The following is a 25522-nucleotide window of genomic DNA, read 5'->3' on the forward strand; positions in this document are numbered from 1 at the left end:
AAGGAGAAGAGTCGGGCTGGGCTACCGTCCCTGGAGGCGGGAGGAGCTGGAGTGCCGAGCTCTGGACGTGGAGATGCTGCTGTAGTTTTTACCATGAATCTTTTAAACTGTGGAAAAGCCAGAGCTCTTGAAACATGAACCCCCTCTTCCCCCTCTTCTGAAGCCCAGGACATTATGGCCGATGATAGTCACAACAAATTAGTCTATTTTTGGAAAGATTACTCTGTACAGAGCTAGGAGACAGTTCATGGTTTGTCTGCAGTCGTGTTAGCCCTTCGTCCAGGAGGATGGTAACTAGGCATGCATAGTAGGAAATGACAATACACAGCATATGGCTAAGCTGTGGGTCCTGTCAGCACATTGACAGAAGTATAGGTAAGCCAGATGTGGGGCTTCACGCTTCCTAAGATCAGTAGGAACCAGCATTACAGGATAGCACGGTAGCTTGTAAAGACAGACATAGTCAGCTTCTCGGTCAAGGGAAGGGCTGCTTTCATGATTAGTTCAGTAAGCTTACGGTTTAGGGAATATACTTAAAACCATGCAGTCTTGTGACGTGAGTTGCCAAGATGATCCAGGGAAGGCAGGGCCTGGAAGGTGAGCGAACTCAAACATCAGTTCATCAAGTATTTGTAAAAACAAAGGCTGAAAGTCCTTTTCTACCTTTGTGTTATCTTTCTTAGAAATAGAAAGTGAGAAAAAGCCCCTGCCCAGAGTGTCTGTCTTCATTTTTACTAAGAAAATCATCTAATGTTTTATGATTTTGAGCAAAGCCCAGGAATGTTAATGGCTGGTTATTATGGATGGTAGCAGTGGAGCTCAGCGGTGATCATTCAATTCAGCTCAGTGCCTGACGAGGGAGCACTGGGGACCTGAGTTGAGATGCCCAGAAACTCCATTAAAAAGCTGGGTGCGGACGCATGAATCTGTAATCTCAGTCTTGGAAAGGCATAGATGGGAAGATCCCACTAACCAGTTAAGCTGAATCGGTGAGCTCTGAGTTCATTGAGAAACTTTCTCAGGAAACAAGGTGAAGGGAGACAGGGAAGGACATGTGTCACCACCCTCTGGCCTCTGCACAAGCATAGATCCTGTACTCATTTTCCTCAGTTGACTAATTTGGTCTATTAAGTCAGATTGGTTATGGTATACTGTTGATTTAACAACACTGGCTTTGCGGTCAGCAACTGTCGGCCACGACTGAGCAAACCTGGCATGAGTACTTTGTAATGTAGACTGCTTGCACTTCCAAACAAGGGAAGCACTTCCAAACTCAAGGGAGTCCCTGAGCATAGTGCACAGGAATCTTAAGGGCCACCATAAACAGTGACATCATCAATAACATGCACAAAAAATACAAAATTGTCCTCTCTAAGGTTTACTGCCTTCTCTGTTAACCTATGCCTAATTAGCTTCTAGCCTCCATACAATCTTATCTAGGCCTAGAATGTTTTCAACCTCTGAGACTTACTGCTGAATAAGCTCACCCCTTTTAGCTCTTTCCGAACTCTGGCTGACTGATTCAACTCAGCTGCTCTGGCTTCTTTCAGCTTCTGACTGAATTGCTCTGCTTGTCTTCATACTAACTCTGGGCATCTGATTTCATCTTCTGGCTCCTTCTCAGTCTCTGGCTCGGTATGTCTTCACCTGTATCTAGCTTCTTCTCTCTCAGACCTCACTTTCCAATATGGGAGCTTCCTTCTACAAACTAACTTTACCTTTATTTGGGATTGAAGGTGTCTGCACTCGAGCCTGAGGGCTTAAAGGGGTATGCTGAGGGCATGCCTGTATTCCAGCCAGAGTAGCCACGTTGCTGGATTAAAATCCTGATCACAGCAGTTGTTCACAGTGCTGCCATGGAAGCAAGAACAGCACTTTCTACTACATGGAGAATGTACATGTTAGGCCACATGTATTATCGTTAGAGATTGGCTACAAATTGTGTGTTTTCTCTGTGTGGGTTTGTGCACATGTGCCACAGAGGATGGAAGAGGATGTCATCCTGGGGCCTGGAGTTGTAGGAGGCTGTGAGCCAACCGATGTGGGTCTAACTTGGGTCCTCAGTGATGGTCATAAGTGCTGTTCACTGCTGAGCCATCTCTCTAGCCCTCCCCCAGGTTTTTATCAATTTATTTGTGGGTCTAAGTAAGTGATTATAGAAGCTTCTGGAATATTGACTTGCACTTGCAGATTAATTTCCTGAGCAGGCAATCACTTCAGGACTCTGGTGGTCTGGGGGGAGTGGGGGTGAGGGATCTGAGGATGGTTTGCTCCTCACTTTTACCATTTTCTGTTAGTGGAGATTCTCTTCAAGGGCCTTGTGCTGTGCCTTCTTATCTTGTTTCTTACACTTTACCATCTCTTCTATACTGTGACTTCAGAGCCCAAGTCATGAGAATTATTTTGAGTACCCCTTGCTTACCTCAGTTTATGCAGCCATTATCTGGCTCCATCAAGTTCTGGTCAGAAGGCCAATTGCAGATTTATCAGACTACTTTTGTATGCCATAGATACATCACTCCGTGGCCTTTTCTATACTCAACCAGCCCTTTATATTTACATCTCTTTCTTTCTTTTTATGAATTACCATTTTAAAATCATATTGAGGGCCTGGGGAGATGTAGCCCAGTCGTAGATCATTTACCTAACACATGAACATTCAGACCCTGGGTTTGATTTCCAGCTCTGCTAAGACTAGCAATAAGGCATCGGCCCAATCGTTTACTATGGTTTTTTCCACATATGTAATCTCTACTTTTGAGGCCTGATTTCAATATGTGGTTTAAACTGGCCTGGTACCACATGGCCTTGAACTTGGTGCACCCCGTCCGCACCACCCCATGCCCACGAATATTTTCCAAAGGCAAGCACCAGTGCTAATGGATTCTGGACCTCAGTGACTTCTGGGATGCTGGGAGGGGCAAGGCTGTCTGAACATCTTAAGTAGGGGTAGAGCTTGAGATTGCCATTTGCCACAGTCTATGTGGCGCTCTTGGTGTTAGGTAACGATTTCATTAGAATGCTGCTTTTCTGCATTTAGAGTATTATGTATTTTTCTTATCTAGCCTGATGGCCTTGCAGTTTGAAGGAGTGGTTTTAAAGGGGAAAATAGGTTTATTTAAAACAGTTATTTTCAGGCATTCAATGACAGCCATGATTATCTCGGAATTATAGATAAATAGTTCTTTTTGACAGAGAGTTCATTTGCCTTAAGGGTCAGGCTTTTCTCATAGGAGAAGGGGAAGGAAGATATAGGGAGGGACTCTGGGAGGAAGGACTGGGAGTCGGGGGACAACTTTTGGGATATAAACAAACAAACAAACAAACAGAGTCAGGCTTTATTCCTTTCCTGCCCCCTTTCCCCAGCATCTGGACTCTGTAGAAGCCATGGAACTCCCTGTGCTAGAAGAGTCTGAAGAGCTGTCTGAATGCATTCTTTTTGCACACACATTCTGGAGAATGCTGTTCTGTGTTTTTGTCTGGTTTTGACACTTGTATTTGGTTCTTAGGATGCTTTTTTTTTTTATTGTAGAAAACATTTTTTTCTTTTTATTTCCCCTTTCCCAAATCCCCCATCCCCATATGTCCCATAAACCTTCTTCTCTCCATCCATTTGCCAATCACCTCTCTCCTTTTTCTCTGTCCTTATATTCCCCTCCAATGCTAGATCAATCCTTTCTAGGATCAGGACCCTTTCCATACTTCTTCATGGGAGTCATTTGTTATGCGATTTGTACCTTGGGTATTCAGGGCTTCTGGGCTAACTAATATCCACTTATCAGAGATTGCATTCCATTTGTATTCTTTTGTGATTGGGTTACCTCACTTAGGATGATATTTTCCAGATCAAACCATTTGCCTAAAAATTTTGTGAATTCATTGTTTCTAATTGCTGAGTAGTATTCCATTGTATAAATATACCACATTTTCTGTATCCATTCCTCCTTTGGGGGACATCTGGGTTCTTTCCAGCTTCTGGCTATTATAAATAAGGCTGCTATGAACATAATGGAGCATGTGTCTTTATTGCATGCCGGGGAATCCTTTGGGTATATGCCCAGGAGAGGTATAGCAGGTCCTCCGGAAGTGTCATGTCCAGTTTTCTGAGGAACCGCCAGACTGATTTCCAAAGTGGTTGTACCATCTTACAGCCCCACCAGCAGTGGAGGAGTGTTCCTCTTTCTCCACATCCTTGCCAACACCTGCTGTCTCCTGAGTTTTTGACCTTAGCCATTCTGACTGGTGTAAGGTGAAATCTTAGGGTTGTTTTGATTTGCATTTCCCTAATGACTAATGATGTTGAGCACTTCTTAAGATGCCTCTTGGCCATCCAAATTTCTTCAGGTGAAAATTCTTTGTTTAGATCTGTACCCCATTTTTTAATAGGGTTTTTGGTTCCCTGGGGTCTAACTTCTTGAGTTCTTTGTATATATTGGATATTAGCCCTCTATCAGATGTAGGGTTGGTGAATATCCTTTCCCAATTTGATGGTTGCTGTTTTGTCCTTTTAACAATCAAAATCCCAACTCAGTTCTTCACAGAGTTAGAAAAAGCAATTCTCAAATTCATCTGGAATAACAAAAAACCCAGAATAGCTAAAACTATTCTCAACAACAAAAGAAATTCTGGGGGAATCAGTATCCCTGACTTCAAGCAATGCTACAGAGCAATAGTGTTAAAAACTGCATGGTATTTGCACAGTGACAGACAAGTGGACCAGTGGAATAGAATTGAAGATCCAGAAATGAATCCACACACCTATGGTCAGTTGATCTTCGACAAAGGAGCCGAAAACATCCCGTGGAAAAAAGGGAGCCTTTTCAACAAATGGTGCTGGCTCACTTGGAGGTCAGCATACAGAAGAATGCGAATTGATCCATTGTTATCTCCCTGTACTAAACTTCACTCCAAGTGGATCAAGGACCTCCATGTAAAACCAGACACACTGAAACTAATAGAAAAGAAACTGGGGAAGACCTTGAGGACATGGGCACAGGGGAAAAGTTCCTGAACAGATCACCAATAGCTTATGCTCTAAGATCAAGAATTGACAAATGGGACCTCATAAAATTACAAAGTTTCTGTAAGGCAAAGGACACTGTTAAAAGGATGCTTTTTATTTTAACCTAAGAAATGGTTTTTAGTGTTTCAGGTCTTTTGATTTGCCTAATGGTATAGGGAAACTTATCTAGTGCAGTCCATGAGCACCCTGTAAATAGTTCCTAGGACTGTAGGTTGATGGACAGGAAGAAGAAAGGAGTCGGGCTTCCCCATAAGCAGTTCCCACTCCTGACTAGCAGGGGCTGCAGGCATGGCTGTGCCCTTTGCAGAACATCTGTCATGCAGGGTTTACTGTGGTGGCAGTTAATGTGGGTGTCACTGTCATCACCTGTGTAGACAGACTGAAGGCCATATTACCACCGTTTTGGTTAGTACTTAATTTAAAGGCCAATTTGTATTTTATTTACATTCCTAAATTTGGAGGTGGATAAGCCACCATCGCCTGTGTCAGGAGATGGATAAGCCACTGTGTGAAGAGCTGCAGCCCCATGTGCACCTCCTCTCAATGCCATGGCAAGAGGGTGCTTCCTGCACGGGAGTCAGATGCAGACCCCCAGCATGCAGACTGTGTGCTGCAGAGATGTCTGTCGGATGTCCTTGTTTTCTTATTAAGGATGACTGGTTTTTTGTTAGAGAATAAATGTGTTACGCTGAGGGGTAGATTGCAAGAACAAACACAGTGACTCCCCTTGTACTTTGCTCTCTCTTATTCTAGGGAAACAGGAATAGACTCTTTATCCAATTTCTTAGTAACAAGTGGGAAAGATAAACAGACATCTCCCATCACTGCTCCCTAATTCAGAAGAAAGGAATTCCTCTAGCCTAGCCTAGCTGTGAGCAGAGAGTGAGTAGTGATTGGCAGGAGCTCCCAGGCATGGAGCTCAGCTCCTGTAAGATTCCTTTATAGACAGTTGCCCTTCTGTTCTTTTGGGATAAACAAGATTTCCATGGTGTTTTATTAAACATGTTGGAGATTTTAGCAATGGTTACAAGCATGGAGACTTCTGTAATTGTGGGTCTATTATCTCAAAAGGAGATTTTGAAAGGTTTAACAATCCACCTCCAGCATTTTGATTCAGGTCAGCATTTGGCAGGGTGGCTCAGACTGACATTTTCTAAGGCTTGAAGTTTTGTCCAGATGCTTTAAGTTCATGCTTCTGGGGGTGCACAGCAGCCATGTTCCGGAGTTTTGGGAGAATCACCAGGTATGTGAAGTCGAAAAGGAAAGCTGCTGGTCTTGCTCTGGGGGTCCTTTCTGACAGGCCTCCTGCTGATTGCAGGAGGCTCCCAGCTTCTATGGGTTACAAAGGAAGATGAGAATGAGCCTTGTCATAGTTCACTGTGGGAAAATCTCCCTCCTTTATACTACAACTTGTCACTTCTTTCCTTGTGTGCACATGGTGTTTCAGTCGGTATGGTTTCTGCTTACTGAAGATGTTTCCTATTTGATAGTCTGTGTACAGCTTTCTCTTTTTCTGCAAGCAAGGCCAGGTTTTGGTGGTGGTGCCCTTAATCCACGTGCTGCACGACATAGTTTTCCAACTCCTTCCAGCTGTTTCAGGCCAGTTGTTCTCAATGTGCGCTAGTAGCTTGTGCTGTTGCTTCAGCTTGTGGCACGATTCCTGTAGAAATCGTTGGCCCTCAAAGGTTTGTCTTTAATGCCAAGAGTCAATATTACTTTGTGTCTCCCCAAACACCAGCTCTGCACCCAGCCTACTGTCCTTACAGCTGTTTGGGCTGCGGGCTGCGCCATGCTTTCCTATCGACTGTTCTCCCATGCCAGCAAGCATTCCTTGTTTTCTGTGGTGCAAACATCCCTTTATATTAGTCTCTGATGGGGATGAGCTCCGTTGTTTTCTGTATGCCTGCACATCTGCATTGCTTTCATTTTGTTTTAAATTCATGTTCCTGCATTCCTGCATGCTGCTTTTGCCCATGTGGGAGGATGTCAAGACTGGGGCTTCTCAATCATGCTATGCAGGCAGTGTGCCACTGAAATACACTGCAAGCCTGTCTACATTTGTTTATGCAGGAAGGCACAGTTGGGGCCCTGGAAAGATGGCGTACTTGTTTGAAGCACCTCTTCTTACAGAGGACTTAGATTTAGTTCCCAGCACCCACATGGTGGTTCATAAACAGTCATTGCCTCCAGATGCATGGGGATCTGAGGCCCTCATCTGACCTTTAGGGGCACCTGGCACATACATGGTACACGTGCATATGTGCAGGAAACATACATCTAGAAAAGAAAATAAACCTAAAGAAATTTGTTTTAAACCACTTTTTTAAAATGAAAGTCTTAATCTAAGTTACTAGAGGAGTTACTGGTAGGTCAGAGGCTGGAAGTGTAGACATTAGGATATTAGTATTTAAATAGGTTTCCTGAAAGGTTGGGCCAGATCACTGTTCCTGTCTCTTCATCCTCACCATGAGCTCATTGAAAGTATACTTTAAAGCCTTGTCTGGAACTTAGAAAATAGTCTCATTAGCTGTGATTATTTTGAGGGTGTGTGTGTGTGTGTATGTGTCTGTGTCTGTGTATGCATGTGTGTTTCCTTTTTGATTGATAGGTTGAACGATTGCTCTTAGTGCTAGGGATTGAACCTAGAGTCTTTGCTCTACCCAGGCTGGCTTTGAACTTGTGTCTCTCCTCCTTCAGCCTTAGTTCTCCTTGCTCCCTAAACTCAGGAGCACTGTGTAAGCACAGTAGCATGCTTAGTTTGGCTGCTTCTGTGCTGGAAGCTAAGTGAGCTTGCAGGGTGCTGAAGGCACTCCCCCTGTGCCAGTTGTTGCCCCTACATATCTCTTCCTTGTGTAGTGACTTGCCTCCTCAGTTTTCTCTTTCCTCTTGCATTTTACTAAAAATAGCAGGAGAAAAGTAGGCTGTGCTAACAAGCCTTTGCTCAGATATATCTTCATAAATATGCATTATATATACACACATATAATGTATATAATGTATATAATATACGTAGTGCATATATATACATATATATGTGTACACACACACATATATGAAAACATATCACTTGTAAATTCTGATTTCTGCTTAGTAGTAGATGATATAATAATGCCTATCACTCTATTGCAGAAGTCACCTTTAACTCGTTTATCTCTCTGTCTTCCCAGCACCGCTGTTAGCATTCACATGTACACCAGCATTTTGTTTGTTAAGCTTTTTTACTTTTTTATAGCTTTTTCAAAAAATTAATTTATTCTCTCATATATTACATCCTGATGACAGTTTTTCCTCCCTCTTCCCCTCCCCCTCCATGTCTCCATTCTCTTCAGAAAAGGACAGCCCTCCCAGAGATATCAACCAAGCATGGTATATAAAGTTGCAATAGGGTGTTTCCTCATATTAAGCCTGGATGAGGCAACCCAGCAGGAAGAAAAGGTTCCCGAAAGCAGACAAAAGCGTCAGAAACCACCCCCACCCCACCCTGCTCTCTCTGTTAGGAGCCCCACAAAACCACCAAGTTACATGGCTGTAACATATATGCAGGATAGCCCAGGGTAAACTCATGATAAGGCTCACTGATTGTCAGTTCTGTCCCAGCGAGCCCCTGTGAGCCCAAGTTAGTTGATTGTGTGTGTTTTCTTGTTGGTGGCCTTGACTCTTTCAACCCTCTCTCTGGTTACGACCCAGAGAGGCAAAGTAGTAACAAGGAGGGCTTAATTGGGGGGGGGGGCAGATGGAGATTGCTGAATCTCTCTGAGAAGAGGAAATAGAATAGATATTGGCAGTGGTCTGGGGATGGAGTTAGGACTAAAACAGGAGAGATCAGGTGGGTGCGGATAAGAGGGAGAGAGTACTGGGAAAGACAACTAGAATTGGGGGCCCAATTCAGGGGCAAGCTAGAAACCTAGTGCAATGGAAACTCCCAGGAATCTATTAGGGTGACCCTGCTGAGACTCCTAGTAATAGGAGATAATGACCCTGAACTGACCATCTCCTGTAATCAGACAAGACTTCCAGTGGAGGGTTTGGGACACCAACTCAGCCAGAAAACCTTCAATTTGTCCTCCCAGCCAGGTGTGCTGGGGTAAAGGTGGCACAGAAATTGTGGGAGTGGCCAACCAATGACTAGTCTAGCTTGGGACTTGTGTCATGAGAGCGAATCCACTCCTGACACTGCCTACAGGACCAGAAACCAGAGATCAGGTGGCTCAGAGACCTAGGGTGGAACCAAACATGCCTAACAAAACAAAGGTGACCTAAATTACTCCAAATGACACTCTGCTCTACTTACAGACAGGAGCTTGGCACAGTCACCAACAGAGAGGCTCCATCCAGCAACTGATGGAAACAGATGCAGAGACACAGAGCCAAACATTAGGCAGAACTCAGTGAAGGAGAAGAAGGAGAGGAAGGATTATAGGAGCCCTCTTCCTTAAAATGAGGCTTTTCCCACTGTGGTCCTCCAGATCTCTTATTGTTGCTTTATGGAAATGTCTGTATTCTAACACAGCTCTTCAGAGAGCCACTGGGTTCTTTCTCTTATACCTCAAAGTTCTCCCAGCCCCCACCCATGCTGTCATTCTGAAGCCTCCACTGTGCATTCAGGTCTTGTGGAAGGCTCCTCCTGAGGATGGTGCTGTGTACTGATTGTGTAGCCACAGTGTGACTGCCCTCCACTTTGCCTTCACTTTCTTTGAGTCTGGTGTTGCTGCCTTATGCTCCCCTTTCCCTACAAGGATCCCAGCAATCGGATTTGGAGTCTATACTAAACTCAAGATGGTCGCCTCTTACCATTATCCAGGTGTAGTTACAATGGAACATAAGGAGTAGGAGTGATGACCTGAACCTATCTTTGGAGATGTGGTCACTTAACTCCCTATGGACATCAGTGATGGGATTTCAGAATACTGAAATCCATGAAGCTAGGTGATTGCATCATGTGGCAGAATCCAAGGCGTTAAGTAGTGTTTCGTGCTCAGCTCCTTCACAGTGAACAGAGTGTTAACTCTTGGGGGAAACTGTTAGAAGGCACTCCCATCACTGGGACCAAACCACAGCAGACTTGTCAAGGGTCCTCACCCTGGAGAAGCCATGCACATTGCAGCATTTAGAGAGACGTTTGCATCTATGATAATTCGAATGGTGTTTTAGTGTATTATGTGCAGATGTATTTCTCTTTGTGTATTTGTACAAGTATATATATGAGCATATATTATATGTGCACATGTGTATATGTGCAATGTGTGCTTATACATGTATAGGGCAGAGCTTGATGTCTGATGTCTTCCTAAATCACACTTCATTTTGATTTTTGAGACTTACTGAGACAGCAAGCCCCAGCTGTGGGACTGTGGGAATACTCTAGTACAACCAGTTTGTAATGGGCACTGGGGCTTGAATTCAGATCTCAAGCTTCTACAACAGACACTTTCCCACCGAGCCTGGGAGTCATTGCTACACTATTGCTGTTAGTCAACTAAGCGCTACCCCCTGGAGGTCACTTGTTCAGCACAAGGTATGCCTTTCCCTGGATGGTGGTGACTGTTCAACTCCTTCCCCTTCTTGTTTACCTTCTCTTCTCTTTCCCTTCACTCCCTCCCCCTCCCCTTCATTTCTTCCCTCATTTTCCTACTATATCTTCTTCTTTTTGTTGTTTCAATCTCCATCCCCTCCCCCCTCTGTTTTGCTTAATTAGCTCTAAGCATGTCTTCCCAAAGATCTGCCTTTGATGAACTTAACATCAGAAATGGTGAGGCCTGGGTCCTAATGGGCTCCTCATGGGTGGAGCTGTTCACACCTCAGAGCCTGGAGGTGAGCAGAGGAGCCTCGGGAAGAAGACAGGGGACCTTGCAACTGTCTTGGAGTTGCATCCCTCATTTGTTAAAGCACTAATTCCTTTTACTTTTGGTTTAGATAGATATGAGGTTGTCATTTCTAAACCAAAGTAAAAACCTTTGTAAATTAGCATGTAGGAAATGAGCTACTTCTGTGCTGCTGTCAACTGTACAATCTTATCTTTTATTTGTTAGGAAGAATTTTGGAGGAATTTGCTTTATATTCTTCCTTTTGGTGGGCAGGACTCAGGAAGAAGCCCTAAGCTTCTGAGCTTGCTGATGTAACATATGCAGTATGCAGAGGCAGTTATTAGTACTCAAGGCTGTTTGTCAGATGAATCGTGAAAGAGCTTTGTTACTTTAACAATCTTACTGAGGTCATATACATCCTTTGCCTACATTCTTTGCAAGGAATACAGTGCCCTTTGGGCTCAGCCAGACTTGACATAGTTGTCAGAAAGAAGCTGGGTATGTTATCTCAAGCCTGAATCCCAGCACTTGCCAGACAGAGGTAGGATTGCTGTGAGCTTGGAACCAGCCTAGTAGACTACATAGTAAGTTCTAGCTCAACCTAGGCTGCAGAGGGAGATCGTGTGTAAAGAACAAAGACCCGGAATAAGATGTCTTATGTCACAGTGAATGAGAAGCATATAGGTAGTGTGGCATTATATCTCTTTGCTTGGACAGGTGGCACATGTGTCACAGCATGGGCATCCCATGATATGGTTTAGAGTAGGCTAGCCTGGGTTGTCCCACAGACCATGTCAGCCTCCTCAGAACCCTAGGCTCTATCTACCCGCTGTCTTTGTTTTGATCTCTTGCCGTGCTGTGCTTCTTTCCTTTTGGGTTGTCTGAAGCTGCAAGTGCTGCCTTCTCTAGTGGGGCTAATTAGTTGTTACAGCCCGTGGCTTCCGAGATAGTGCTAGTAAAGCCAGCAACTGGAAAATTACTTCAATCAGAAGACATTGGTAAAACCAATTCCAGTGGGCTATTTCTTGACTGTCTTGGAAAAGAAGGCAAGATCAGTTACCTTATCTTAGGTAGAGCGATTGGCCCACACAGTTTCTTTGTTTTCTTATTCCTTACCAACCCATCAATCAAAGGATGGCTCTGCACCATCTGTGTGACTAAAGGTGCCCTTGTTCTGCCTGGATTAATTTATTAGAAGGGACTTATATGTGTTTTAGTAGGTCGTGGCAAAGTATAAAAGAGTGTGTACTGAAAACTAGTTTATAGCTTGGGTGTTGAAGAGTGAACCATAGCTGAATCACCCTAATAGTTATGTAAATGTTGCTGCTGATTGTACAGCTCCTTGTTTACAAGCATATTCATTCAGTAGCTGTTCTGTGAATCCCCATCACATCTGCCTCTGAAACAGGCTAGCCAGCTGACTGGGGATTTGGACTGAAGTGCTGAGTGCAACAGAGCACTGCTTTGTGGTTCTGACACCATCCAGACGCCCAGCACTTGTACTGGGATATTTCTAGCCATAAATGAATTTTAAAAGGTGGGTATTTCAGGGTTGCTAAGCGTGATCACAATGTCTTATTCTCTTTAGAAAGAAACATGGAAGACATACATGTATTATTGGATTTTATGCAGAAAACAAACCTGTTCATTGAGGAATAACACTCAAATACATCCATTTATTTTTTATTTTTGAGACAGAGAAAGTCCCAGTATTCAGGCCCGACTTGCCTGCCTGCCTGCCATTCACTGTGTAGACCTGGCTGGCTTCAGACTCAGAGGTCTCTCTCACACATGCCTCCTTGCCTTTATGCTTGACCATGCTTTAGATGGACTCTTTTATAAAATCCAAAAGCAAAAAGAAACAAACAAAACACAAGCCATTGCTTCTTGATATCACCTGTAGACCCAATGTTCCGCATGCTACTAGGGTATAAAAGGAAAAGTTAGCAGTTTATCGCTATTTTGAAACAAGCCTAAAGGGAAAAAAGTAGATTGAATTTCTTTCTTCCTTTTCAGGAAAAGCATAAGCAAGAATTGGAAGACATGCGGAAAGCTGGGCACGAGGCACTGAGCATCATAGTGGATGAGTACAAGGTAGGCTCCAGAGGCTCTGCTGGCTGCAGACCCCAGGGGGGAAACTCACTTGTGGGCTTGCGGAGCCATGCACGCATCGCAGGTCTTGCATGTATCTGTGTGTGTGTCTGTCAGCCCTCTTCACTGCCACAGACCCTGGTTCAGCACACCCTCGGGGAGGATGGTCCATTGTGGCTCAGCTCAGGGTTTTGGTCTTTTGACTTCTTGCTTTGGACCCGAGATAAAGCTGAATGTCAGATGGAGTATGTGCAGCAGAGATGTCCACCCTGTGGTGGCCCAGGAGCTGAGGACATGTCCCCAGGGACCTACTTCCTCCTACCAGGTCCTGCCTCCAGGTTGCTACTGTTCCCCCAAATACCAAGAGGTTAGAGCCACCAAACTTAGTCATTTTTTCAGAAGTCATGTGACACCGAGGTTTTACCATATAAGCCTTTGTGGGATAGTTAAGATCCAAACCACACACTTTATATTAGTGAATAATCCACTGAGTAGAGGAAGTGGTCATTGATTACAGAGTTATGCTAACTATTGTATTTTCGAGACTCTGAAAATACTTGAGACTCAGCAGGTGGAGTCTGGTATAAAATAAAATATTGTATAATTAATTATCATATTTATCTTCACCTATGATGTGCTTTTTACCTTTTTATAGGAATTTAAGTAGTGACAGATAATAGTCATGTCATAGCAATGATATATTGTAAAATTAGTATGGAATTTACTAAAAGATAGTCACAGATCTCCTAAAACTAGAGTTATAGATTTTTATGGGCAGTCACATGGAAGCTAAGAATTGAACCCAGGTCCTCTGAAGATCAACTGGTACTTTTAACTCCTGAGCAATCTCTCCAGTTCCACAGTATTCCTCTTTGTAACAGACATGTTGGTATCATGGTTAACACTGGTAGTGAGACTTAAATCATATACATTTCTGTAATATTCTTTGCAAATGGCATTTTAGAAGGAGCCTGGCTGAGAGCTACTCGCTCTATCCGTTTGTCTGCTGCTCCCATGGTTTAATATTCAAAGAGGATTTGAAAGTTTCAGTGTGCTCTGTTGTGAAAAGACTTGGTAATTAGTCAAATGGCCTACAGAGTGATATTAAATCTCTCATGTCCTAGATAATATGTTTTATTCCGACAGCCTAAACTCATTCCCATGAGCTGCTGTGTGGCTTGTTCAACGTCCCTCTCCTCACTGACTCTTCGTTAAGGTCCTCATGCAGCTCAAGGCTGTCAAGTCCACTGAGGAGAAACAGCTCAGATATACTGGTGACCCTCAGGCGCTCTAGAAACAGGAGTGCGGCCAGGCTGTGTTGTCTGCTACATTTATGCTCCTTCAGGGGTCAGACTGAGACATTAGTGATCGCTGTGGTTCTTACAACAGCATTCTCTGTCCCTCTGAGACGGTCTCACAGTGTCCTTTAATGCTCCCTTCTGTTTCTTCCCACTTTACTTTAAGGTTACCTTTTAGCCCGTCTTTCCTGCATTGAGTCTGGCTGGTGTTGGGGTTAGGCCTCTCGTCTGCAGTCAACCCAAGGCCTGCCCACGTCTGTGATCAGCCCACCAGCCTTTCATAGTTAAAGAAAACTTGCTCTTTGTCTCCCAGCAGCCATCAAATGCTAACTGCTTCTCAGCTAATGGGATTACATGTCCACCTCTCCTGTGTGCTGGGATTTTCTCTGGCCAGCACTTAAGCAGGTCTTGTGCATGCTGACACAATTTCTGTGAGTTCACATTGCGTCTGTACTGTTGTGTGTATGTAACAGTTTCCTTAGTGTCGTTCACCCCCTCTGGCTCTTAAGATCATTGCAAACCCCTCTCCACAAAGATCTATATAGTGGTTTGAGGGGGTGTGATAGGAATTCTGAGTTAGCACAGTCTTGTTCTGAGCTTGTTGACTAGGTTTTCTGGAGGGCAGGGGCGTCCCTTTGTAAGCATGCTGCTGCTCAGGTGAGGTGTCACTTTTTTAAATGTCCAAATGATGTTACCAGTAGTTTAACCCAATACAGAAATAAACCTTGTCATGACATGAGCTTTTCTTTAAGAAGCAAAAGTTCTGACCTACTCGTCTCATTGGATTGATGCAATGAGGGCAATTTAGTTCTTGAGAGCCTAAGAAAGCTCAGAGGCGAAGAGGTAGGCCATCTCAAAGCCCTGGATCTGGACCTGGGTGGTAATGGAGTTGGTCAGTGTATCGGCTCCCCTGCACCGAGGCCACTGGAACCAGCTTTCTGCTGGCCATGTGAGGGGTGGGGCCAGTTTTCCGGCACCCAGTAAGAAGCACAGCCAGCTCAGTGTAGCCCTCAGACATCAACTCGGGTTTAGGGCTTCAGTACAGACCATGAACATCTACATAGCCTTTGATGGTAACATGGGCCATGGACACAAACACAGACACTGGCTGAAGTTGGATGACAGACCCAGACATGGTCCTCAGCAGCAGCTGGTCCTGGAGGTCACCCTGGCTTCAGGTGGTAGCATAGGACTGTCACATCAGGCTGTTCCTTATATTTCTGCCTCTCTTGATAGGGCACAAACCACTCTACTACTCTCGTATCTCTCTACCACATACTTTCTTGTTTATGCCAAACCTGCCACTGAGGGATGTTTTATAGTGGTTAAAAGCTCCTGCTGGTAGACTAGATGGCCCACGAGTAGGGGTCTTATAGTCTGACATGTCTATATTAGAGTTTGACCTGATGTTGATTCCTGTGACCTTGGGACAGCTTCTCTGATTGTCTCTTTTAGTGTTTTCATCCGTGCATACAGAGTAAAGATGCATCCTGATCACAGACTGCCATATGCATACTGAAGGAACCTATTGCATATGTAAGAAGCCTTAGGAGATGGTATCTCGTGTATTTAGCTGTCAATTTCCTAGCATAGCACAAGGCTATCCTTTCATTATTTTATGACAGGTGACTGTCCTTTACTTCTCAAAATAGGGTAGTATAGACTTCTCAGAAGCACTCACTTGAGAGCAGGATGTGGTAGCCTATCCTAGCCTTTTATGCTTCTGGGCTACTGTTTGAAGGCCAACCTTTTATTCACAGAAACTCAGTAGTTAAGCAGGGAATGATGAGAAAGATATAGGAAGATCTGTTATAGAACAAAGGAAAACCAAACAGAAATGCCAGCACATTCCATATTCATGTTCTCCTGTGCTGCTGCTGAGTTTGGTACATTTTCCTTTTAGGTCCTTATTTTGAAAGTTCTTTTTCTTAGGATTTAGTACAGTGAAGTAAATATAAATTCTGAAAGCCCTTTCCTTGACTCTGAGATTGCTGAGCACAGTCAACAGAAAAGCTTTTCTTTACTTGCTTATTTGATGGTATTGGAATCCTGTTACCTGATCCAGTCATCTTCTCAGGGTCACCAGCTGAGAAACACAGATAGCCTTGGTACATAAGTAGCCATATCACCATTGGGGTTTTTGTTTTAAGGTAATCTGAGCCATTGTGTGGGGATCAGAACTCTGAATTCTGGTTCTCAGATCTTACAGGACATGATGAATACCCTGTGTTGCTATCAAAGGCACACGTGGCATGGTAGGTATGTACCCTGACTCTAGACTAGTAGGTGCAGCTAGGACCTGTGTCTTTATTTAAAGTTCTGGACGTTATTCTACTTCCTGACAGGACTTGTGAGCCATGGACACTCTGCTCCATTTTTTCATCTGTCAGTGTGTTTGGCTTCTGCTCACCGCTGCTCGACACTGCTTGCCGGTCTCGTGTTTTTATCCCATTGCTGACTAAGTTGGATGAATATGCATCCATCCACTCGGATGAAATGTGTGCACATAAATGTGTGATTTTTCACTGAAATCCCATATAAGAAAGAAGAGAGAAACTCAGAAAGGAAGTAGGTGTAGGGAGGACTTTCCTTTGTGCTTGAGAGTTAAGGGGACAAATAAAAACTTGAGTTTAATTGTAACTAAGAAAGCAAAGTTTGACTTACATCAAAATGGTTCATAACAAACATCAGCCTTGTGTTTAGCTGTTAGTTTCATAAGTGGTCACAGTCAGAGACCTCTTTACAGAAGAGGGTCAGTATAACGGGAATACCAAGGAAAGTCACGCATGGACAGATATGCCATTTTTACTGACAGAGATGGGACTGTGTGGTGTCTTGACTTCTCGAAAGAGAAAGCACCCTCCCACACAGAGGCACTTACTTCCCGTTGCTCTTTGCAAAGTTTCTCCTCATGCCTCAGTCCAGCTAGAACAGTGCCCATCAACACTTGAGGTAAAGTAATTTTCACTACTAACCCCACTTCAAAAACGGTTTTTCTTTTTGCCCTAAATAACTTTGGGGAAAATTTTTCCAAGGGAAGTACTTAGTTGACTCAGAATGTTGAAATCCAACTTCTAGCCTGCTCTAATAGTGAGGGGGAGTTCTCAAGAGACTTAAGAAGCATGTTGCTTTTATTTTATCTCACTTGGAGCTCAGTTCATTAAAAATTCCAGCTTGACACAAGCAAGATCTGAACATATTTTTTTGCTTAAAATTTTTGTTTTGCTACTGTATAGAGGATATTTTTTCCCCCAGTGGCAGCTCCACCCTTTCCCACTGTCTTATTTTGTTGTTGTTGTTTTTTAGCTTAAACCTAGCATAGCGTTTACTTAAAGATCAATCATTAATAAATGGCTTTTCTTTTTCTGTTCTTATAAATGGATTTAGAATTTTATTCTGTAGTGGCATTTATAAATTGTTTTCTTGTCTAGTTCACCTTGCTTGATTTTGGAATTAAATTGCACTCTTTTGTTATTGTTTAAATTAAAAGATTAGGGGACAGTGCAGTCTGAGTGGTTTTATCTCAAACAAATATTTATTTTTTAATCGAAAAGTTTAGGCATTTTACAGATTACACTGGACAGAGCTGTTAAAACCTTAAGCATTTCCTGCTTCATGAGTTAAAATACTGAGTAGAGTTTGATTTTTTTTTCTTCACAGGTGGTGCCTAACAAGTTATAACTGTGAAGGTGTGTTATGAGTTTTGGCACATTATGGATAGCTGTACAATTTTTTGTATCATTTTTGTTTGTTTTGTTTTGTGAAATGAAAATTACCTGCTTGGCCACACACCAAGAGAGAATTTTCATATTTCCAATAGTGGGTACCTTTTCCTTCCCTGGTGCATTGTTGACATACACTTGGCCAAGCAGCATATATTTAAGAAACTCATGTTTTTGGCTGGATGTGAGAGCACTCAGGAGGCTGAGGAAGGAGTTGAGTTCCAGGCCAAACTTAATTGCCTAGTAAATTAACAGTCAACATGAACTACTTATTAAATCCAGTATCAGAATAAATGGGTAAACCAGCCAGCCAACCAACTAATAACAAACCGATTAACCAACCAGCCTGCTATTCACTCAGTCAGTCAACCAACCAAGTTTGCCAATAAGCCACATGAGTTGCCGAACAGCCAAACAACTGGCTGGTTTATGCTTACCTATGATATTTTTACACTTAGAGATATTTTCCTCACAAGCACATATGGCCACTTTGTTCCTGCAGTCTGTTTCTGAGTGCGACTCCACATGCTGTCTCTTATTCTCTGCACAATCCAGAAGCCAAGGTCCCCTCATTCTCCAGTGTGTGAGTGCACTTGTAAACACTGGACTGTTGGATGAGAAAACAGTGCATGGGAAGATTCTTATGACGAGAGCATTCTGATGCTTCCCCAGTCCCTTTGTTATTCAGGTACTGAGCCAGAGGCACTGAAGTATAAGGACTGGAGTTTCTGCTACTTAATTGGAAAAGTGGTGTGAGGTTGCTACATACACTTTTCTGGAATGATCTCAACTCAATCTTGGTGTCTCAGTTTCCTATAGTAACTAAACCGTGTTTTTTGGGACCATTAGTCTTTTGCTATTTTTTTTAAAGTTTGGATATGCCTTAAATTCTTGTTTGTAAATATTGCATTGAATTTTAGTAAATTGGTGTCAGTTATATGCCAGCCTAGAAGCTCACATGACGGCTGCATCCATTTTCTAGAGCCTTCACTGGCCTGTGCTTTATTGCAGCCCTTGAGATGACTGTGCCATTTAGTAAGGGAGAGCGCATACAGCGTTTAGGAGGCTTTTTCCCAGGGTGTACAGTTTCTTCATATTATATAAAGTTCTTTCCCAACTAGAGAAACAACTTTGTTTTCTCACTGTTGAGTATTTTCCATTGATTAGATGTTTCTGGGTCTTTGTCCAAAGATGGGAAAAGTACATTTTAAGATACTTTTATTTGAATCTCACTATTCTGTTAGCCCAAAGGTATGAAATAAATTTACAGCTTTCAGCTATTTGATTGAGCGTGGACTCTCATAAATTCCATGTTTTATCATGTGATCAGATTTTTCCTGGACTCTAAAGTTGTTTGCTGTTGCCAGAAAAGTTTGGCCCAATAGCCTCCTGCTAGATATGAGTGACTGGATAGGACTCAGCCCTTGGCTGTTCTCCCTTGTCCCTCCCACCCAGCTTGATCTCACTGGAAGACTGAGGAAGGTTGATTACTTGAGAATGGCTCTTCTGGGCCTCTGAGTTCACAGGACTGAGCCAGAACTCTACATGCCAGGCTATTCTTGTGGTTTTTCTAGCCAGGCCAAAGCCGAAAGGCAGTGGAACATTGGAAGAAATCTAGTCTTATTATTATAGGTCAGGGCTTTGCCTGTGTTGTTGTGAATGGCATTCTGGTCATGGGGCAGGAGGGGAGACCTCTAGATGAAGACACAGTTCTTCATCCACCCCCTACCCCCCATGCCTCAAACTCTCCTTCTCCTCTCTCCTCCTTCCCTTCCCTCTTCTCCCTTCATTGTATAGCAGATCTCCAGGAAAAACTCCCAATATAGTAAAGCTGAGAATAAGCCAGGTTTATTACCATGCATTCCGTGAGTCCATAGCACCTGCTTTTCCCCATGCTGAGCATTCACTGTGCAGACAGCAGTGCTTTATGATCAGTGCTGTTCAGGGTTAGGCATTTGATCAGTGTCCATCTTATTCTACTACATAGGACAGATACACAGCTTCTGCTCATCACCCTGAATCTTCTGTGAATTCATAGCTAATATTCCACGGCTCCTTACCCATCACATGGTTGAGGCCTGGCATCTTCTGATGGAGTGCACAGCTGGAAATCTGACCCAACAGTGCCCATCTCAGTTAGTACTTTAGGAGGAGCATCTATACACTCACATTTCCTGGGGACCCTGGTTAGTGTCCTGTGTCAGCCATGCAGTCCTTGAGTCCTCGAGAGTGCAGCTCTATGAACCTAACGAAGAAAGTGTCTGGACAGAGTGCGCACAGTTGTAATACAGACTTACTGTTCATTTGTCAATAATATTCCATTTAGTGTGGAACAGATGGCACGGGTGTCACTAGTGGAGAAAACAGTGATGAGAGTTCACCTTTCTCACCTGAGCTGAACTCTACCTGCAGACAAGGATATGGTACAGACATCTCTGTAAGAGTACTATCTGCACGAATGCATTTTTCTTTGAAATTTCTTCCTTGTTTGACAAATGTAAAAGAGAAGTGGTTAAATCTGTTCTCTATTGTGTAACAGACCCTGAAGACAGACAGCAGAGATGTAATGATCCGTAAAATCCCTTTAGCTGTCTGTCTTGGTTCTCAGTAGTGTGTAACCCACTACTGAGATCAGAGAGGCCAAGTTGGATTGTAATCCTTACATTCAGTCCCGCGTTCTGTGTACACCCAGTGTGTAAGAACATAGAATTCTCTATGCAATTATATGTCATTAAAGGATTTGCCTTACCAAAGCTACTTGGCCTTTTTTGGGGGAGTGCATGCTAGCATACACAATGAATAATTTGGAAAATATTTGACTATCTTTTTAGAGGTAGGAACTTCAAATCTCCTTATCTCTGATTTATGAAGAGTTGTAAGGTTCTCTGTCTCAGCAAGAAGGGATTTCAGTGGAAGAGTAACCCCTAACTCCTCCCTCCTCTCAGTAGCAGAATACAGGGTTTCATGTTTTTATGGGATATCCTTGTGGCTGGCCCTCCCCGATTTAGAAAGTTGTAGTTAAAGACCAGCTCGGGTTGATGGCAAGGCTGCCAGGCCACCTCACACTATTCACAGAGATTCTTCTGTGCCAGTTACTGACAGTCCATGTGGCCCACTCCTAACTCCTGGGGAAGCTTGCGTTATGGGCAGAGTTGCTCGTGACTTCAGAGAGTCCACATCAACAGGTTTTAAGGATTTCAGGTCTTGCCCTTTCTGCAGTGACTTCCGTCATCTGTTGTCACCTCATAATTTTGTTCCTCATGTCAAGGCCGGTGTGTCTTTGGTGCTACTCTGATGAGCTGATTTGGGGCCATCCTCTCAGCTCTTAGTGCTGGTAAAGGTTCAATGTGAAGGACCTTGTCTACTTTCTAGAGAGACCTGTACTTCATGAATGATTTTACAACTACTAAAAGTAATGCTGACACCACTTGGTTCAGAGAGTCTATTTCACATGTGTGTGTGTGTATGTATATATATACATATATATACATATATATATATATATCTAAACCATGAATCTATCAGAAAGATATTAGAGCAATCCCATTGTGTAACTTCATTAATGAGAAGGCAAAGCTGACACCATTTTAAGAGACAGCATCATCACCAAGGACAAAGTCTGCAGTTCTTCCCAGTTACCCAGGCAACACAGGAAACAGAGGCACAATGATGATAAATGCAGGTAAACAGATAGAAGAGAGGATATGTATATATGTGTGTGTGTGTGTGTATATGTATGTGTATATATACATGTGTATATACACATATGTATATATATACGCGCGTGTGCACACACACACACACACACACACACACACACACACACTTATAAATTAAAAGCCAGATTCCTCCTGTCCTGATCTAGAGCTTGCTTGTGTTTGGGAAGTTCAGACTTGTCCATTCCAGTCCTGCAGATGATCTCCCAATGCCACCTTCCTGCTGTCACAGACTTCCTGCTATACTGACCATATACCTCATTTAGTCCTCTGAGAACTCAGGAGGAGGAGGCTGATTCAGGCAGAAGTAGCTCTTGCTTTCCTTTCTTTGTTCTTTCAACTGAAACCATCCTTGTGATTCAAGTCACAAGGAACAAGATTGTGGCATCAGAAGGAGGCCAGCCCACATGGCAGCTTTTCCAAAGGGTTGAGGTATCTGGAAGGCAGACATGCATAGCCTTTGCACTGTGCTTAATTTTAGAAACTTCTTAATTTTAATGTGTTGTCCATGGCACAAAAGAAATTTTCACTGGGAGACTTCTGTGGTGTTTGAGGTAACAGCTCTTATGTTACTAGAATCCTGTACCGACAAGGCCAGCAGGAACCATTCCCTCTGTCCTGATAGTTTTCTTTGGCCTTCACAGCCTCCAAAGCACTTTATAACATGGCTAGACTGTATTGAGTTTCCGCTAAGATCCACGCCCATCAGCTAACTTTTCTCTTTGGAGTGTGTACTAGTGCTGCTCTGGTCCTCAGTCTACAGAAGTGCCTGTTCAGGCGGGCTCTGACACACACACATACTACATGCCAGCACTTCTCTGCTTACCCAACATGGTAACGGGCGTCTCAGGCAGCCTCTATGTGACCCTGCTGGCACTCTTCTTTAAAAACAGAAAAAGGAAAAAAAAAGAAAAAGAAAAAGGAAAAAAAAAAAAAGAAAGAAAAAGGAAAAACCGGAGAAACTTTGATGTCTCAATTGAGTTGTTAAGAAACGTAGACAATAGGGTTTTTTTTTTTTTCAATTTTTTCCTTTTTTTTTTTTTTTTTTTTTTTTTGGTAAAATGACAGAATCAAATCTGTATTAGTTCTCCTCAGACAGATAGTGGTCACTCCGGAGATGGGGCTCTTACCTTCTTTTCAGAGGTTGAGTGTATGGGGTCTGGATAGCCTCTGCCTGACTTGGTAGCCAGATTGAAGTTAACTGGCCACCTTACATCCAGACTGAAGCTTTTGTTCCATACAGCTATCTGGAAAATGATTGCATAAGACTATGTACAGAATATTAATATTAATGTGCCTTTTTGACCTAAAGTCCATGAGCATTTCACATAGGAAGACAACTGCTGTTTTATATAGTAGTAACAGAGGAAGCCAGAAACACAAGTGGCTTCTGTGAATGTGTCTTCCTGTGTCTACAACAGATAAAATCAAGATGTGAGAATGGGATCTGGGAGTTCCCTGGTTAGCTGGACTGAGGCACTAACAGCCACTCTGCTCAGTAACCTGAGACAGTCGGAAGGGATCTCTGTAGCCCCTGCTCACACTGTCCCAACTCCACTTTCCGCAGTCGCCTCTGTCCAGGCTTCCTCATGCCAGCTGCTGTGCTGAGCCTTAAGGGCAGGCCCTCACACCCACAGTACATATCAGGGCGGTTGTCTTTCTGCGCTCTGTGAGACACAAAGTGTAATGTGGATAGGAGTATACGCGGTGGAGCAGGAGGCTGGCAAGTCTCCTGTGGCTTTCCTTCCTGTTCCTGAGCAGCTCCCTCTCAAAAACTATAGTCAAAAGAAGAGGGGCATCATGACTCAGCAGGTGAAGGCGGACAGCTGTTCAGATGAGGGCTCTACTGTGGGAAGAGGCTGTTTTATTTATTGTCTTCCTGAAAGCATAATTGACCAGAAATTAGAATTAGCCATTTGAATTTGGGGTAGTTTTGGACCACAGCAAGTAGGGAAGTGAGAACTCCTCTTTGCACTGAACAGTTCAGTCAAGTTCCAGAAGAGAATGGCTGCTTTGTAGGTGTGGGGATACACACCTGACCTCCCAGGACATGGGAGGTGGGGGCAGGAGAAGAATCTTAGCTAGATAGTGAGTTTGAGGACAGCCTTGACTACCTGACACCCGTTCTCAAAACAAGATATTCCTTACAAAAGACCTGTCATTTCAAGGAAAGTATCTATATCATTCTTTAATTAATTTTTTATGCCAAACATGGTGACACACCTTTAATCCCAGAACTTGAAAGGCAGAGGCAGGCATATTTCTGTGAGTTCAAAGCCAGCCTGGTCTACATAGTCACTTCCAGGCCAAGCAAAAACAATGAAAAGAGTTTTTTAAATCTAATAAATAATAAATTTTGTGAGAGAAAAGAGATTTACAGCATCTAGTCCCAGCTCAGAGCCTTAATTTTTGCTTCTCTGTCCACCATTCCTTCTGCTGCTTTAGGTTGTCAACCCAGGACTGATGCAGCTTCAGGGAGTACTCACACTGAGGAGGGAGCACTCACACTAAGGAGGGAGCATTCACACTGAGGGAGCATTGTGTCCTCTCCTCCCACAGGCACTGCCCCTCACCCTTGTTGCTCTTCTCAGACCTGAAACGGAGCTAGGACAGCAGCCTCACAGCTCCCCTTGCAAAAGAACATTTTTTTTCCTGAGCATCTGAGACTTATCCAGAGGTTTAAAAAGTATTTTTAGTTTTATTAAAAAAAAAAAGGCATGCCTATTTATTTAGGATTTTGATGCATGTTGTTTCCAACTGAATAAGTCTATTTTCAAAACAAAGATTAAGAGATTTGGCTCACTTTTCTTTTACTAGTGAATATGCCAAAGGTCTGTTTCCCATAAGATGTGTCTGCCCTCAGTTGCTGTTCCGACTGTGAGTACTTTATTATAGCATAGGTCTAACAACAGAGTATGTGCTAAAGAGCCCTTATGCACGTTTAGGATGTTAGAGTCTATAAATAGCACATAAGGCATTATGGAAACATGTTAGACGCACGCAGTGCTCAGAAGGGAAAAGAGGAGTTGGCATAGAAACATGTCCAGGAAGGGGCCGTTGGCACCGCCACTTGCCGACTTGTCTTTCTTAAGTCCTTTCCTGGCCTCCCATGTCCACATTACACACTTCTGTCTCACAAGCCCTACTAGCCCTCTGAGTACTGCTTTATGGCGGGCTTACACGTACCCAGCCTCCACCCTTTCATGTTGGGGGCATGCGCATCCTGGGGGGGCAGGCTTCAGTGAAGTCGCCCAGAGCCTCCATCTGCTTCCACTTGCCTTGTGGTCTCAAAGATCATGCTTGGCCCATGGGTACTGCAGTGTGCCCAGAGGATGTGGAGTTTTGTCAGCCAGTGAAATATGTCTGGCTTTTCTTCCTCCCCTTCCCCCCTCCCAAATTTCATTCGCCCCCTCATCCTGTGTGGTCTCGACTGAACTGAATTGCTATTTAACAAAACTATTTACTCTTTTTATCATTTTCTATGACTTGACTTTTTTTAAGGAGAAGATGTGTAGAATCGGAGCCAAAAAAGTGTAGTATTAGCAGCAATAAAACCTAAACATAGAATGCTTAATGTCCCGTGTCAGTGTACCCTGCTGGTGTGTGTGTGTGTGTGTGTGTGTGTGTGTGTGTGTGTGTGTGTTCTGGAGTGCAGAGTGCCCTACTTGAAATGCAGAGCTGTCGAAGACTCTGATGCCAACAGTCAGCTCCAGGTTGTCTGATCCAGGCTTTTTTTCTTCTAGGCTCTTCTGCAGTCTTCGGTTAAGCAGCAGCTAGATGCCATCGAGAAGCAGTATGTGTCTGCAATCGAGAAACAAGCTCACCGGTGTGAGGAGCTCCTGCATGCTCAGGTACTGACTGTGTGCTC

At 43.5% G+C, this 25522-nt stretch overlaps 1 protein-coding gene across 3 annotated transcripts in view; it reads left to right on the top strand.

Moving 5' to 3' along the window:
- Positions 1–25522, top strand: part of Ccdc91 (coiled-coil domain containing 91) — a 173787-nt gene that overhangs the window by 80638 nt on the left and 67627 nt on the right. For all 3 annotated transcript variants that reach the window (XM_052175315.1, XM_052175316.1, XM_052175317.1), the window contains 2 exons: positions 12844–12921; positions 25398–25505. In XM_052175315.1, coding sequence (XP_052031275.1) covers positions 12844–12921; positions 25398–25505 — 186 coding nt within the window. The remainder of the gene's footprint in view (positions 1–12843; positions 12922–25397; positions 25506–25522) is intronic.

Source organism: Apodemus sylvaticus, chromosome 2, assembly GCF_947179515.1.
Source record: "Apodemus sylvaticus chromosome 2, mApoSyl1.1, whole genome shotgun sequence".
NCBI classification, from domain to species: domain Eukaryota; kingdom Metazoa; phylum Chordata; class Mammalia; order Rodentia; family Muridae; genus Apodemus; species Apodemus sylvaticus.